This window comes from Macaca fascicularis, chromosome 12 (genome assembly GCF_037993035.2).
Source record: "Macaca fascicularis isolate 582-1 chromosome 12, T2T-MFA8v1.1".
In the NCBI taxonomy this organism is placed as follows: domain Eukaryota; kingdom Metazoa; phylum Chordata; class Mammalia; order Primates; family Cercopithecidae; genus Macaca; species Macaca fascicularis.
Genome location: NC_088386.1, coordinates 92,284,792 through 92,300,060, shown reverse-complemented (window position 1 = coordinate 92,300,060; position 15,269 = coordinate 92,284,792). Strand labels below are relative to the sequence as shown.

The window sequence follows — 15,269 nt, the reverse complement described above, 5'->3', positions numbered from 1 at the left end:
TAAATCTTCTTCCTATAGAGGAAGAACCACCCTTCTATTTTCCCAGGAGAAGCATCTCAAGAAAAATAAACATCATATAACACAGGATGAGACAGCATCCAAAAGAAATAGAATCGACACATCAAGAGACTTAGAAATGTAGTAAGATATAAAGTCATTATGTTTTTAATTTTAAAAATTATGGCAAAATATACATTAGACAAAATTTATCCTTTGAACCACTGTTAAGTGTATAGTGTCATTAAACACATCCACACTGTTGTGCAACCACCAACATCAAAAAGTAGTTATATTTCTTACATTAAGTTTATTTTAAACAATTAGTTTGCAATAGGCAAAAAGCACAAATAAGTCTTATTATTTTTGCCAACTGACATTTTTCAAACTCTAATAACCTTCATGAAATGATTTCTTAGTTCCTAACACTATAATCCTAAATATACTACTCATTGACATGAAACTTTTTTTTTTTTATAAAACTTTTATGAGAATAAGAAGCACTGTAAGCCAACATGGAAGAAGAAACAGGACTTAGCGAAGAGAGGAAAGACCACCTCTGTACTCCACAACTTCACAACTCACCTTATTTTCTTCAACCAACTTGGAAATGAGGTCATCTCTAGAAGCTAAAAACAAAAATTACACACAACTATGATAATAGTAACTTGTTACATTGAAATCACATAGTGAGAAGCTTTAAATATTTTATGTCTATTTTTTGTAGAGATAAGGAGAACCCAACTATTTCTATCATATTTTTATAGACTAGAAACTGTTACGGAATTATCAAGAAACTAGTCCACAGTCATTTGCAATGGTAAATGAGGTATCTGAAGGATTTTAAGCTGAGGAGGGGCATGATCAAAAGATTCTGTTAGAGAGATCACTCTAACAAACGTACAATAAAGGCAAGGAGATGAATTTAGTAGCTGTTAAAGTAACTGACACATGAGTAAATGACAATTCAATAAAGTAATGATAATGAGGACTGACTCTCACTGATCATGACAACAGAGACACAGAGGAAAAACAGATGTGTGAAACAGTAAACAGAGAGCACTTTTGGACTTGGTGGCTTACTAGTGGGGTAAAATCAACAGATGAGACAAGGAGAACATCTTGGGCAGCAGGATGAACAGTGGACTCTTCAGCTAAATAGGGAATACAGACCACGGAGCAGGTTTTGGGGACAGAATGAGTGAAACACTTAAGTTTTCTATGTGTTTTGACATATCTGCAAGGCATCCAAATGTAGATATTTAGTTGTCAGTAAGATACTGGTATTCAGGAGGATGATTTTGTATGGAAAAAAAGATCTGAAACCACTCAGAGCATGCACAAATGAAAAGAAAACCAAAGACCAAAAATTGTGGAACAGTTTGGCATCATATACTAGTAGCCAAAAAGTGTAAACTTATCTGAGAGTAATATTTTGCCTTCACAGAAAAATTCATAGCGATCTATCAGTCTTGTTTCACTTAAATATTCTAAAGCCAGAAATTATAAAACATATGAAAACTGACATTTTATATAGGATATACCTTAGAAAAACTATACTTTTTGAACATATGAATCCACAATTCAACAGAATAAACTCTAATTTAAAATACATGAAGGAGAAAAAAGACGAACTATATGACCTTGGGAAAATTCTACTAATCAAAGTAAGAATGAAAGGGGAGTGTTTATCTTACTTTGAAGAACAATTTATTCATTGTAAGTACTATAAATCTGTATATAATATGCTTATTGTTAATAAACTTAATTACATGTTTAAATTAATTGAAGCAAATATTTAAAGGCATTCCTTTTATTAATGTAGCTTGAATAACTACTTGTACCTTAAAGTAATAAAACTGCATATATGTCAAGTCTATAATTCAGTATTATGCACCTAGTTGGCATTCAGACGGGCTTCCTTTTCCTCACGTCACTTTGAATTATTGTTGTTTTAATCTTGGTTTTTTAATGGTGTTGCACAAATTCTTTATAAAATTCAAAAATAAAGCATTAATCCAACAAGAAAGTAACATAAAAATTCAGAGGGCCAACTAATAGATACCTGTTTTAGGCCCAGCTATTCTAACTCTACTTGCTGTGGGTCTTTGGGTACGGTCAGTGTGGATCCTTTTATATTTTCTTTCTTTTTTTTTTTGTTTTTTAAATGGAGTCTTGCTCTGTCGCCCAGGCTGGAGTGCAATGGCACGATCTCGGCTCACTGCAACCTCGGCCTCCCAAGTAGCTGGCAGCCTCCTGAATAGCTGGGACTACGGGCGTGTGCCACCACACTTAGCTATTTTTTTGTATTTTTGGTAGAGATGGGGTTTCACCGTGTTAGCCAGGATGCTCTCAATCTCCTGACCTCATGATCCACCTGCCTTGGCCTCCCCAAGTGCTGGGATTACAGGCGTGAGCCACCACGTCCAGCCCCTTTTATATCTTCTATAGAATGTGAGTATTTTCTTATCTTTCTGACAGGTTGTTGCAGTACTCAAATGAGATAATGTGGCAGCACCATAAAACGTACATATATTTTTGTAGGCACACAATTACAGGAAGACAGAAAATTATCCAGGGGCATTGTCGGTGAGAACTTCACACAGTAATTCACTGCTATAAGAAAAGGGAATATTTTCTGCTAAAAGCAGTAAGTCAAAACATTGAATAGATTACTCTTGCTCTATATGTTTTATAATTTCCATTTCCTTTTTGGTATTCTCTGCCCCCATTATAGCCACAGAGCACAGAAGGTGAACTGGAGAGTACACTAGCTTGGAGTTAGAAGATCCAGTTCTAGGTCTTACTTTGCCATTTTTTCCTTTTATAAGTCTGGAAGGATAAATTTGAGTATTGAATGAAATAATTTATGTGAAAGTTCGGTGTAAACCATGATGTATTAATCACATGAAGCACTGCCCTTATAACTCCATGACCTTTGTCATTGAGACTATCTGGAAACTGCTTTATAATGAAGTACTAGCAACAGTAGTATGATAAAAGGCTGATGGGTTAGAAGAAACATGACCAAACACCTTGGGATCAAGTCTAGGCTCTTTCATTTCCCAGCTCTGTCATCTTTGAGGACTCATCTATAAAAAGAGATTAACCTAAGCTCTTTAAGGTACCTTACAACTATCCATCTCTACAAATATAAGTTAATCAAAATAGATTGATAACATGAAGAATGGAGAATCTGACATGATGAACTGACAGAATCCATAAGTTATCAAGGATTCAGGGCCTTACTTCCTTATTAACATTTTATTATCCAATATTCAATCTATTGTTTTACTTTTTTGCCCAATATTCAAGCCAGATGTCTAGAAACCAAATATTTCCAGGTCCACAAACAAGCTGGAAAAAAATAAGGAATCGTTTACAATTAAGAGGGTCAAATATACTATTAACAACATTCCTTCTCTGTCTCAGTACTACAGATAGAAGGGAAATCCGCAGTGTTTTACATACAGCACTGTGGGAAATATCAATAACATGGGCCACTTCAAGAATTTGGGATCTTAAGAGTTTTTCCATGAAATCTCAAAAAACTAACAAGAGGGTGATTTCTGGCATCTATTTTCATACTTAGATCAGATTTGAGCTGTGAAGTAGCAGTCTCCAACTCTTCTTTTTTTTGTTGTTCCTGGGCCAGTAGTTCTTGAGTGCTCTGTATAGAATCATGTAGAGCAATGCAGTTTTGCTGCAAAATGTGCACCTGAAATTGTATAAGAAAAACTCCTTTTCTATAAGATAAAGATTTCTAATAAGCTGCCTTATAGCACATGTATAAGGCAACATTGCAATCTTAAAGTCACTGAGAAGCAACGAGAAGTTAGTCTATGTTACAGTTAAAATCTCAACAGAATGTGGTCTTGGAGCAGTGCCATCCAATAAAACCTTCTGTGCACTTTCCAGTGCAACAATCCACTAGCCACAAGTGGCTACGGAGCACCTGAATGTGGCTAGTGTGTGAAGAAATAAATCTTTTATTTAACTAATTTAAATAGCCATATGTGGCTAATGGCTACCATACTGGCATTGCAAGTTATGGCAACAAAGGATCATTTGCAAATTCCTAAAGTAGAATCCTTGTTATAATTCAGTTATGAATGGAAACTATTTCCATTCGTTAAAATAATAAAGATTATGTCATCCAATTATATTAAAAATGAAAATATGAATTGACTCAGTTAAAGTATTCTAAATTATTTGTAGGTACTTCAAATAAATATGAAGGCCAAAATATGTTAAAATAATGATAATTGAAAACAGCAGTGTAAATACAGTCCAAATTGTTTTACTTATTGATATTCTTTGCTTCCAGTGTTAGATCACATTAGTCTTTATTTTCGATCCATGGCAGACATATACAGCATGAGACCAGGGCAACGCCTTCCAAAATCAATGTCTATAACAGAGATTGTATGGTATAATGGAAAAATATTTTATCTTTCTCTTAGGAGCTAAGAGTTCACCTCTATAAAGCCTGAGGTAAATTAACCTCTCCGGTCCTTAGCTCTCTGATTCATAAATTAAGAGTGTTGAATAGTGATATTAGGGTCTTTCTTAGTTTGCACTAACTTAAAAAAAAAAAAAAAACTGTAGTAAGATTGTTAACATATTGCTAACAAAAAGTAAATATTTTAACAAATCTAGAGGAAATTAGTAAAATTTTAAGTGTATAGGTAAAATATCAGTTTTTGTTTGGTTTCACTTCCCAAACATACATACGAAGAAATCTTTCTACCTGTTTTCGTTCTACCTCCACTGCTGATCCCATTTCTTGTATTTTGAGGAGCATGGCTGATGCTGACTTCTCTAAAGATTCCCTAAGGTACTTCTCCTGAGCCAGTTGTCTCCTTAGCTACAAAGCAACATTACAGTTAGGCAAGACCAACTGAACATCATACTAGTTTAACAAAGATCAAAGTTACCTGAGAAGTTTATCAGACATGCCATCTCACCCCCAGTCTTAATTCATTTATGACTACTCAGAAACATGCTTTTGTTTCTCCCTAGAAGGCCTAGGATTACCTCCTAAGGAATGTAGATCAAACGTATTGCACTCATCCTCCTATAATTTAGGTCTGTTTTCTAAAATGGAGGTCAAAATCCATTAGTAAATTGAAAGCAGCACTCAGAAAAAGGAAAAAATAAGAGTAGAAAGAAAATATGAGAGTGCATAGCAAGTAGTAAGTGCTGCTTTGTGAAATGTTTGTGTATATGTATGTGTGTTGCAGTGTAAAATACATGTTCAACAATGGATTGTCAAAAAGTTTGAAAAACACTAGTATCTTACCTTACTGTGTATTTTTTGTATTCCTATATTTTCTGACTTTATTTTTCAACTCTTATTTTCCTGTATTTTGATTTATCTATATATTTTTTATCTTGCAGTATTATAAACATCACTCTGAAAACTGTTTTCATTCAATTTTGGAATTTAGAGGTCTAAACAAATAATGAAGTAACCATTAGGTAGCAGACCAAACCGACACTCCAAGAATTTGGGTACTGTGATATTGTGATATAATAAGAAATATATTATTTCATCTCTGACCCTGGTTCCTGGCACATAGCTCATAAAAAACTTGGAATCACCTCAGAAGAGTGTCTTTTGTGTGCTAATGACTGACTGGCTGGGGATGGGGGAAGATAGGTAGCTGTGGATGGGGGCTGGTCCCCAGAAAGATCAAAGCATGATTAAAGGACTGGGACTTCTAGCCCCTCCTCTCAACTCTAATGAGGAGAGAAGGGCTGGAAGGTAAGTTGATCATCAATGGCCAGTGATTTAATCAATCATGCCTATGTAATGAGGCGTCCATAAAAATTCAAAAGAACTGGGTTCAGAGTGCTTCTGGACAGCTAAACACATGGAGGTGCCTGGAAGGTGGTGAGCCCCAGAAAGGGCCTGTGCCCCTTCCCACATGCCTTGCCCTATGCACCTCTTCCATCTGGCTGCTCAGCTGTATCCTTTGTAATGTCCTCTATAACAAATGGGCAAATGTAAGTGAAGTGTTTGAATTCTCTGAGCTGTTCTAGCAAATTATTTAAACTTGTGGAGGGGCATCATGGGAACACCGATTTTTTGCAAGTCAGTCAGAAGGACAACTTGGGGCTTGCAACTGGCGTCTAAAGTGGGGGGCAATCTTGTGAGACTGAGTCCTCACCTGTCTTCAGGTAGATAATGTAAGGACTGAATTGAATTACAGGACACTCAACTGGTGTCCACTGAAGAACAGAATTTCTTGGTGTGTCGTCGGGTGTCAGAAGTGTTCTGCTGTGAGGTATGTGAGAGTAGAAAAACACACTTTTTTTTTTCTTCCCTATTTTGGAGGCACACTGACCTTATTTTTGTCAACAAATGACTATAAAAAGAATCACATAAAACATAAAGAAGGTTAAGAGTCTCTTTTATTATTAGGGAAAGAGATCCTTTCCAATTGAAATGGGAATTGCAGAGAATGCTATTCCTTTTAAGAAGTGATGTGAAACTGAAAGAAATTCTATTTTAAAACTCCAGTGTAGATGACATTAAGAGTACACTATACCTGTTTTCTAAATTGTACACATTTTTTTCTCTATGGAGAATATATTTTATAATTTTTAAAATGTTTTTTAAAAGTTAAAAGGTAAAAAATGTCTTGGGATAAAACTGTTACAAGATTGCTCATTTTGGAAATGCTCTATAATGTTTTTAATCATATCCTTGATATTTGACATGTAGCTTTTTCCAATTTTTCACTATTGCAAATGCTGCTCTCCTGAACATACTTGTGAGCAGGTCTTTCCTTACATTTCTGATTATTTCCTAAGGATAAATTCCTATAAGAATCATTTTTTCCAATTATTACCTTCATAATTTTCCAATTATTACCTTATCAATAGTATATGTATTAAAATTTTCTTAAATCTCTTCTGATCTAATAAATGAAAACTAACATCTTAATAATTTTGGATTTCTTTGGTTATTGTGAGATTAAATATCTTCTAATATAGTTATCAGCTCTTTATATATTTATGTAATAAACTGTCATACTTATCCTTTGTCCATTGTTTTTTGGGCATTTTAAGACAATTTTACGTGTTTTTGTTTTTGAGATTGGGTCTCACTGTGTCAGCCAGGATGAGTGCAATGGTGCAACCATGGCTCACTGCAGTCTTGACCTCCCCAGGCTCAAGTGAACCTCCCACCTCAGCCTCCTGAATACCTGGTACTAAAGGAGTGTGCCACCATGCCCAGCTAATTCAAAAAATTTGTTGTTGAGCCAGGGTCTCACTTTGTTACCAAGGCTGGTCTCACTCCTGGGCTCAAGCAATCCTCCTGCCTCAGTCTCCTAAAGTGCTGAGCTTACAGGTATGAGTCACTGTGCCTGGCAGTTTTAAGTTTTGGGGCGGTGGGTTTTGGAGATGGATCTCACTCTGTGGCCCAGGCTGCAGTGGCATGATCACTGCAGCCTCGACCTCCCAGGCTCAAGTGATCCTCCCATCTCAGCCTCTTAAGTATCTAGGACCACAGGTGTATACCATCGTGCTGTTTTGGTTTTTTTTTATTTGTAGAAATGGGGTTTTGCCATGTTGCCCAGGCTGTTAAACTCTTTAAAAGGAAAAACTATTAACACGTTGCCTATTTGTGTTATAATACCTTATTATAAGGGTCCCCAACCCCCAGGGACACAGACTGGTACTGCTCCATGGCTTGTTAGGAACCAGGCCACACAGCAGGAGGTGGGCAGTGGGTGAACCAGCCCTACTGCCTGGGCTCCACCTCCAGTCAGATCAGCAGCAGCATCAGATTCTCATAGGACCGTGAACCTTATTGTGAACAGGGCATGCAAGGGATCTAGGTTGCGTGCTTCTTATGAGAATCTAACTAATGCCTGATGATTTGAGGTGGAACGGTTTCATCCCAAAACCATTCCCCTCAACTCCCCCAACCCCATGGAAAAACTGTCTTTCAAGAAACTGGTCCCTAGCGCCAAAAAGGTTAGGAACTACTGCTTTATTAGTTTTGCTTTTTATATGTAGAAGTATTCTTATGTGGTCAAATCTATTGACCTTTTTATAATTTCGTTCTTTTTAAGCTTAGAAATTGCTTACTTATCCAATGATAAGTTAAATATTACAATCTTATGTAAGAATGAGCCATTTTATTTGTGGTTATATTTTCAGATTTTAGTATCAGATTATAATTACTTTCTCAAATATAGTAGCTTAATATACTTTTCTAAACTTGCATCAAATTATGTACTACAATTTGTTCAAGATATAATTTATTCCTTGAAAGTTTCAAAATACTCACCCAGGAAATCATCTTGTTTAAATTTTAGTTGCATCACTGTCAAATGTGATTCAACCTCTAGTTCATTCAGAATTAAATACTTCACTCTTTTAAATTCTGTTTTAATGACCCCTATTATGCAGGCTTGAAAGCATTCAGCTAGCCACTTTTTAAAGAACGGTCACTTTTAAAAAGAGATATTTTCCTCTTTTATACATGATATACCTATAATGTGCCGTACAAAAGCACATTACAAAGAGAATCCTTTACTAATGAAGTATTTGTTTCTGAAGTACTATTAAGGGCAATCAGTTAATCCATTTAATGTTTATAACATCCAGATTTTGTATCTATTTTATATATATTTCATATGTCTTAGGAAGATAAATACCACACTTCTATCTGTATATAACCCTCTGTCATAGGCTGAATTGTGTCCTCCAAAATTCCTATGTTGAAGTCGAACATCTGCTACCTCACAATGAGACTCTCTTTGGAGACAGGGCCTTTCAACAGGTGATTAAATGAAAATGAAGCCATTGGTGTGTACCCTAATGCAATCTGACTATATCCTGATTAGAAGAGATTTGGGCACACAGAGACACCAGGGATGGCTACACACAAATAGAAAAGCATGTGAGGACCCAGTTAGAAGGCGGACACCTGCAAGCCAAGGAGAAAGGCCAGGAGAAACCAAATCTACTAACAACTCGATCTTGGACTTCAAGCCTCCAGAACTTCAACAAATAAATTTCTGTTTATACCACCAAGTCTTTAGGACTCTGTTATGGCAGCCCAGCAAACTAACACACCCTTTCTTTTTCACATACCCTCAGAATGCCCATGTTTGACTATTATAGCACTTTTGCAAGTCTTTGACAGAGCTTAATCAAAATTCAAGACTTTACCATAGAACCAAAAATTAAGAATAAGATTTTCCCAGTAAAAAATAATGTTAAATGGCAATCCAAAGGAGAAAGGACTGTCTTTTCAACAAATGGTGCTGGAAACACTGGACATCCACATGCCAAGAAGAAATTCATCTAGATACAGATCTCATACCTTTCATAAAAATTAGCTCAAAATAGATCAAAGACCTAAATGTAAAATGAAAACCTATAAAATCTCTTAGAAGATGACACAAGAGAAAATCTTAGCAACTTGGGTTTGTAGACTTTTTAGATACAATTCTAAAATTACGATCCATGAAAGAAAAAAATTGATATACTGGACTTCGTTAAAATTAAAAGTTCCTGCTCTGTGAAAGACAGCTAAGAGCATAAAAAGATAAGCTACAGAGTAGGGGGAAATAACTGCATAACACAACTTTGATAAAGGACTGGTATACAAAATATACAAAGAACTCTTAAAACACAACAATAAGAAATAACCCAGTTACAAAATGGGGTAGGAGTCTAACAGATAACTCACCAAAGGAGATATACAGATGGCAAATAAACACATGAGATGATTCTCAATGTCATTACATCATTAGGGATTGAAAATCAAAACAAGATACCACTACACGCCCACTGGAATGGCAAAAATTCAAAACACTGACAAGACCAAATTCTGGTGAGGATGTGCAGCAACCATAACCCTTATTCCTTGCTGATGGGCATGCAAACGATACAGTCATTTTGTAAGATAGGTTAACAGCTTCATACAAAGCTAAACGTAGGCTTACCAGATGATCCAGCAATTGCATTCCTAGGTATTATATTTGCCCAAATGAGTGGGAAACTTATGTCTATGTAAGAACCTGCACACAATGTTTATAGCAGCTTTATTCATAATTGCCAAAAACTGGAAGCAACCAATATGTCCTTCAATAGGTGAATGGATAAACAAATTGCGGTACATACAACAGAATATTGTTCAGCTATATAAAGAAATGAGTTACTGAATCATGAAAAAACATGAAGGAACTTTAAGCCCATATGTTATAAAAGAAGCCAGTACAAAAAGACTACATACATACTGTATGATTCCAACAATAACAGAACTAGAGAGACAATAAAAAGATCAGTGGTTGTCAGGGGCTCAGGAGAAGACATGAGGAGGGAGGGGTAGGTGAAGCACAGGACATTTTTAGGGCAGTGCAACTATTCTGTGTGATCCTGTAATGATAAATATATGGTGTTATGCATTTGTCAAACCCATACAACTTTACAACATGATGAATAGTGAATCTTAACATATTTCACTAAATGATGGCTCAATATTGGCTCATCAAATGTTACAAAAGTACCATACTAAATCAAGATGTTAATAATAGTGAAACTGCGGTAGTGTAGAGAGGGGTATACAGGACTCTGTGTTTTCTGCATAATTTTTCTGTGAACCTAGAACTGCCCTAAAAATGGTCTATTAAAATACCTTAAAAATAAACTTAATACATTCTAACTATGAACAATCAAGCTTTTATCAGTAATTACTGGCAAATAAAGTACTTAATATAATACAATTTTCCAAATACCTATGCTTACCACCTAAGCACTAAAATTTATAACCTTAAAAATAGTTTTGCATAAGAATTTTCCTAAAAAGTATGTCTACTTCTCTATTTTGTATTAACAGAATCTTTTAAATATAATTTGACCCATTTGATTTGAACATCAATTATTAATACTATTATGTCAGGGAATATTGAGGTTTCAGGCCACTGCCAGAGTATACTGAGTTAGTAATTCTACTGATTCTTCCACTGTTTTCAGCTGCAAATTTTTAGTCCAACAGCTTTTAGCAGCCACCTACTTCATATTTCTCAATCTGCTATCTACTAAAAACAAGCTGAAATGAAAGTTTAAGGTAAAATTAGATGAACAGACTTATTAATAGTTTTTTATTTTAAATACAACTTTAAAAGGCCTTTGCATGAAAGTGTCCACTTAACTATAGTATATGGGCAGCCACAAGTGGTAACTATTCCTTCCTGGCTCACAAAGCATTTATTTTTTATTTCTAGTTTCATGCCAGTATTGAGGTAAAAGGAAGTCTTAATGTCATGTAAGGGCAGGCACTTTCACTTGAATTCAATGTGGCATATTTTTAAAGTCTTCCTACTACATAGTCACATATTTTCTTCTTCAAAGGTTTCTTTTCATTCTTTCTTTCTGCTGTCTTGATTTCCCCTCTGCAATTCCAACACCTCCTCCACCCTCCATCTTTTTGTCTTACCTCTTGAATTTTAAGGTTCATTTTACGTTTTGTGGTCTTCAGTTCCTCTTCAACAATGGCTGCATTCTTCTAAAAGTAGAAGGAGAAAAGATTCTAAATAATCTGAAATGACAGGAAGAAATTGTCTATCGGTATATCAGATCAAATCAGGTTTTTTTCTGGCAACCTATAAATGCTATTTTTAATATGGTTATAAATACTCTTTGTTATAAGTCTGAAGTAATTATTACCATGAGTTATTTAACAGGAAAGCTATTTTATTACTTTGATACATGATTTCTATAATTTCCTCTTTTATATCATAAACAGTGATTAATTGCACCCACCTCCTATATAAAATTCAATAATTAGAGGTCAATCTGGTAATTGACAGACATTTTACTTACAGGATATATTCTTAATTTTTTAAAGAATTCTGTTTTTTCCAGCTTCAAATATTATTCGTGCTTACAAGCGGAGGATGAAAAACACAGCTTTCCCTACTTATTCTTTTTTATTAAGATAAATGGCACCACAATCTCAGATGTAAAACCTCAGAACCATCTTTGCCTTCTTTACTGCCTTCAGTCCTTCCCAGCACCATATTCTAGCATATCTTTTTTTTTTTACAGAACATTTCTCTTTCCTTTCAAATGCCACAACCCTAGATCAGACCTAATTTGGCTCACGCCTCAAATAATGCTATGGATTCCTAATTGGTTTCCCTGCCTCCAATTTCTCTCCTATATATTGTTAAATTTGTTTTCCTGTTTTCATTATGTCACTTCCATATCAAAAATCTTAATCACTCCCCATAGGATCAACCCCAACTACTAATTATTCCTGATTTTCAGATGCTCTATAATGTCACTGCTAGCTAATATCCAACTTATTTCCCACAAACAAATCCTCACTCTTGTAAGGCTAATTTATAGATTTCTCCTAGCTGTACCCAGTAGAAAGACCCAGTTTCAAACCTGGGTAACAAGAAGACAACAGGCATGTGTGATCTTGGACAAGTGACTTAGCCCAGGGACCCAGTACTATCATTGCTAAAAAATGGGGACAATAATATCCTATTCACCCAAGATTTTGCAAAGATTAAACAAAATAACACATTGAACATCTATTACATTGCCTAGCCCATGAAGGGAGAACAACACTGTTAGTTTCTTTTCCAAGTAGTCCTTATTCTTTGCTGCCTCTGCGTGTGCTCCTTGAAATGTCCTCACCCCTATACTTTGCTTCTAAAGGTCCTATCCCTTCCCTGAAGCCTGCCTAATCTATTCCAGATAGGGCATCCTCACCCTCTCAAACATGTCTGAACACAAAGCCCTTACTCGGCAATATTCACTTTTTGTCCTATACTATACTGTTCTGTAACACTTTCTATACTTATTTTTTCCTTTTTTAATTTTTCATGCTGTGGCGTGTTCTCCCAACTAGCATATGAGTTCCTGAAGAGCACAAGCTCCATCTCATACCTCTGGACCCACACAATCACTTGTATGGGGTAAGGGTTGTACAGTGCAAATCTAATAGGCCAAGAATCCTCAAATCAACATGCCAAATGTCAAATGCCAAGAATCCTCATATCGACATCACCTATTTTTAAAAGTCAGTGTCATAGGTCTGTTGCCTCCACCAGCTAACGCCTAACAGTGTGTTTACACTTCAGAACTCTTAGACTCAAACCTTTGTTTGCGAGGCAATCTCCAGGGTGGCAGTCAACCTTTGCACCTCATCTTGTGCCTTGTCTTCTTCCTCTTTTACAGCTCTCAGTTGCTGGCGCAAATTCATAACTTCAAGATGCAACAGCTTCAGGTCCTTAGAATGCTCTTCCTGTACTGTATTCAGTCGATCTTTCAGAAAAGCTACCAGAGAGCACAAGAGGGGCATCAAGCAGCAGAAAGAAGGTCAGTAAAGAAAATCAAGCACCTACACAGGACATTTCTGATGATTCTTATCTCTATACCTGTTTTCTGAGGATTCAAATCCTTTTCAGTTTGCAGCCGGAAGATGTTCATCTTCAAGGACTGAATGAGGCTTTCAAGACGACACATTCGATTTACCAGAAACTCACAGTTCTTCCATAAAATATCTGTTTTTCCTGCACAAATTGCTTCATTTTGGATAGGACTAATGACTTTCTGGCTGTCCAGGTCTTCTAAACAGTTTGGAGCCTCCAAATAGCCTCTGGGACAAAGATCCCAAAATAACAATATTATGCAATGCAATTTCTACTACAGTAATGCCCAAAACTGAGTCAATGTAACATTTCCAATAAGAATAATAATTGGAGCCCACCAACAGGGTGGGCTTCTGACTCTCCCTCCACGTAGGGACATGCTAATCAATTCCCTCTGAGAATTGATTAATTGACACAGATCAATTCCCTCTGAGGGAAAGTCAGAAACAAGTTGAGAGACTCTTCTGTATCTGGTAACTGAGAAAATATCCACATTGACTAGGTAGGAAAAGCTGAGGCAGACTCAGGTCCAAACCTCACTCCAGGCACTGTGCCATCCAATTAAGAAGGTATCCCAACACGTATTCTCTCCCTGAGGAGAGAAGGGTTTGGACCTCATATTTAGCACCCTAACTCTAAGATTCCCCACAGTATGGCTCTTAGTTCACCTGCCTCTAAGAGCAGAAGCGGTTAGGCATACCCGAGTCTCCCTAGACCACAGAACAAAGAGGTGATTATACATGGGTGTGTAGGCACTTACAGAGGCTTCATCCCCCAGGATCAGGATAGAGAAGGGCCTGCAACTCAAAGCTCCCAGTTTCTGCCTGGAAGGAGTTTGCCAATGTACTCTGTCAACTGCTGCTGTTACCAGTTGAGTTTCACACAAGCCTGCATCAGGGAATTAACTGGGCTGACAAACATAACCTGTGGCAGCCTAAACAGGAGTTTGGCAGCCCCCAAGCCTATTCCCCTGGCTCACTCAGTCAATAACTACAGTCTACCAATTCCTCCTGGAAAAACTTTTTCCATGCATCAAGCGCCCCAACTTTTATAGCTTCTACTTGAGGGACTGCATTTTAAACCTTGTAGCTCTAGGGACAGAAAGGATTAGGAATACAAGAGTCTCATATGAGAATCTTCCCAAATCACAAAACTAAGAGGTGGTTTTAAACAGGAGTGCAAGCAGTTCCAGGGACTACACCTCTTGGAAGCAGTGCGGAGAAAGTGCTGAAACACACAGTTCCGTTTTTCACTAAAAAGGATTTCTCTGTACATTCTCCCAGTGAATACTTGATGGTCTGGCTTCTAACTAACTTGCATCAGGGAATTAACGGGGCAGGCAAACAATACACCTCTGGCAGCCTAAATGAGAGCTTGGTACTTGCCAAGACTTCTCCCCTAGCTTGCCCTAGCAATAACTCCAAGTCTATAGAGGCTTCCTAAAAGTAGTTTGTCCACTCATCAAGTGACATAACTTCTACAGCTCTCATACAAGGACTACCTCCTTAGCCACCCAGCTCTGGAAGCTGATTTGGCTGTGTATTTCCAAGTCTCTCTAGACCGCAGAAAACAAAAAGGTAGACATACAACGGGCCCACTCCCAGTGCCCATACCCTCAGCGGATGTAGTCTGAATGACAGTAGTATAGGTATTTGCCACAGAGCTTCTCCCTGGCTTAGAGTAGAGAGAGAGAAATGCCTGCCTTAGTGCAGATAGATAATGCCTGCTTTAGTGCAGTAAGGGATAAATACCTGCTCTCAGCTTCACCCTGAGGATAGAAGGAACTGGAACATGCATCTAATACTCTAACATTTTCAGCTGCATCTAGAGACCGTGGCTTCTGTCTTACTGCTCTCATGG

The 15,269-nt window shown here is 36.9% G+C and overlaps 1 protein-coding gene across 13 annotated transcripts in view; it reads right to left on the bottom strand.

The window, feature by feature from the left end:
* CCDC150 (coiled-coil domain containing 150) overlaps positions 1–15,269 on the bottom strand; it is a 139,919-nt gene that overhangs the window by 107,183 nt on the left and 17,467 nt on the right. For all 13 annotated transcript variants that reach the window (XR_012421328.1, XR_012421329.1, XR_012421332.1 and 10 more), the window contains exons 3-8: positions 13,416–13,636; positions 13,136–13,314; positions 11,462–11,530; positions 4,748–4,864; positions 3,586–3,715; positions 583–626 (exon numbers count right to left, since the gene is read on the bottom strand). Coding sequence is in view for 10 of the 13 variants with exons in the window: in XM_065525809.2 (XP_065381881.1) it covers positions 583–626; positions 3,586–3,715; positions 4,748–4,864; positions 11,462–11,530; positions 13,136–13,314; positions 13,416–13,636 (760 nt within the window). In the remaining 3 variants the exon portion in view is untranslated. The remainder of the gene's footprint in view (positions 1–582; positions 627–3,585; positions 3,716–4,747; positions 4,865–11,461; positions 11,531–13,135; positions 13,315–13,415; positions 13,637–15,269) is intronic.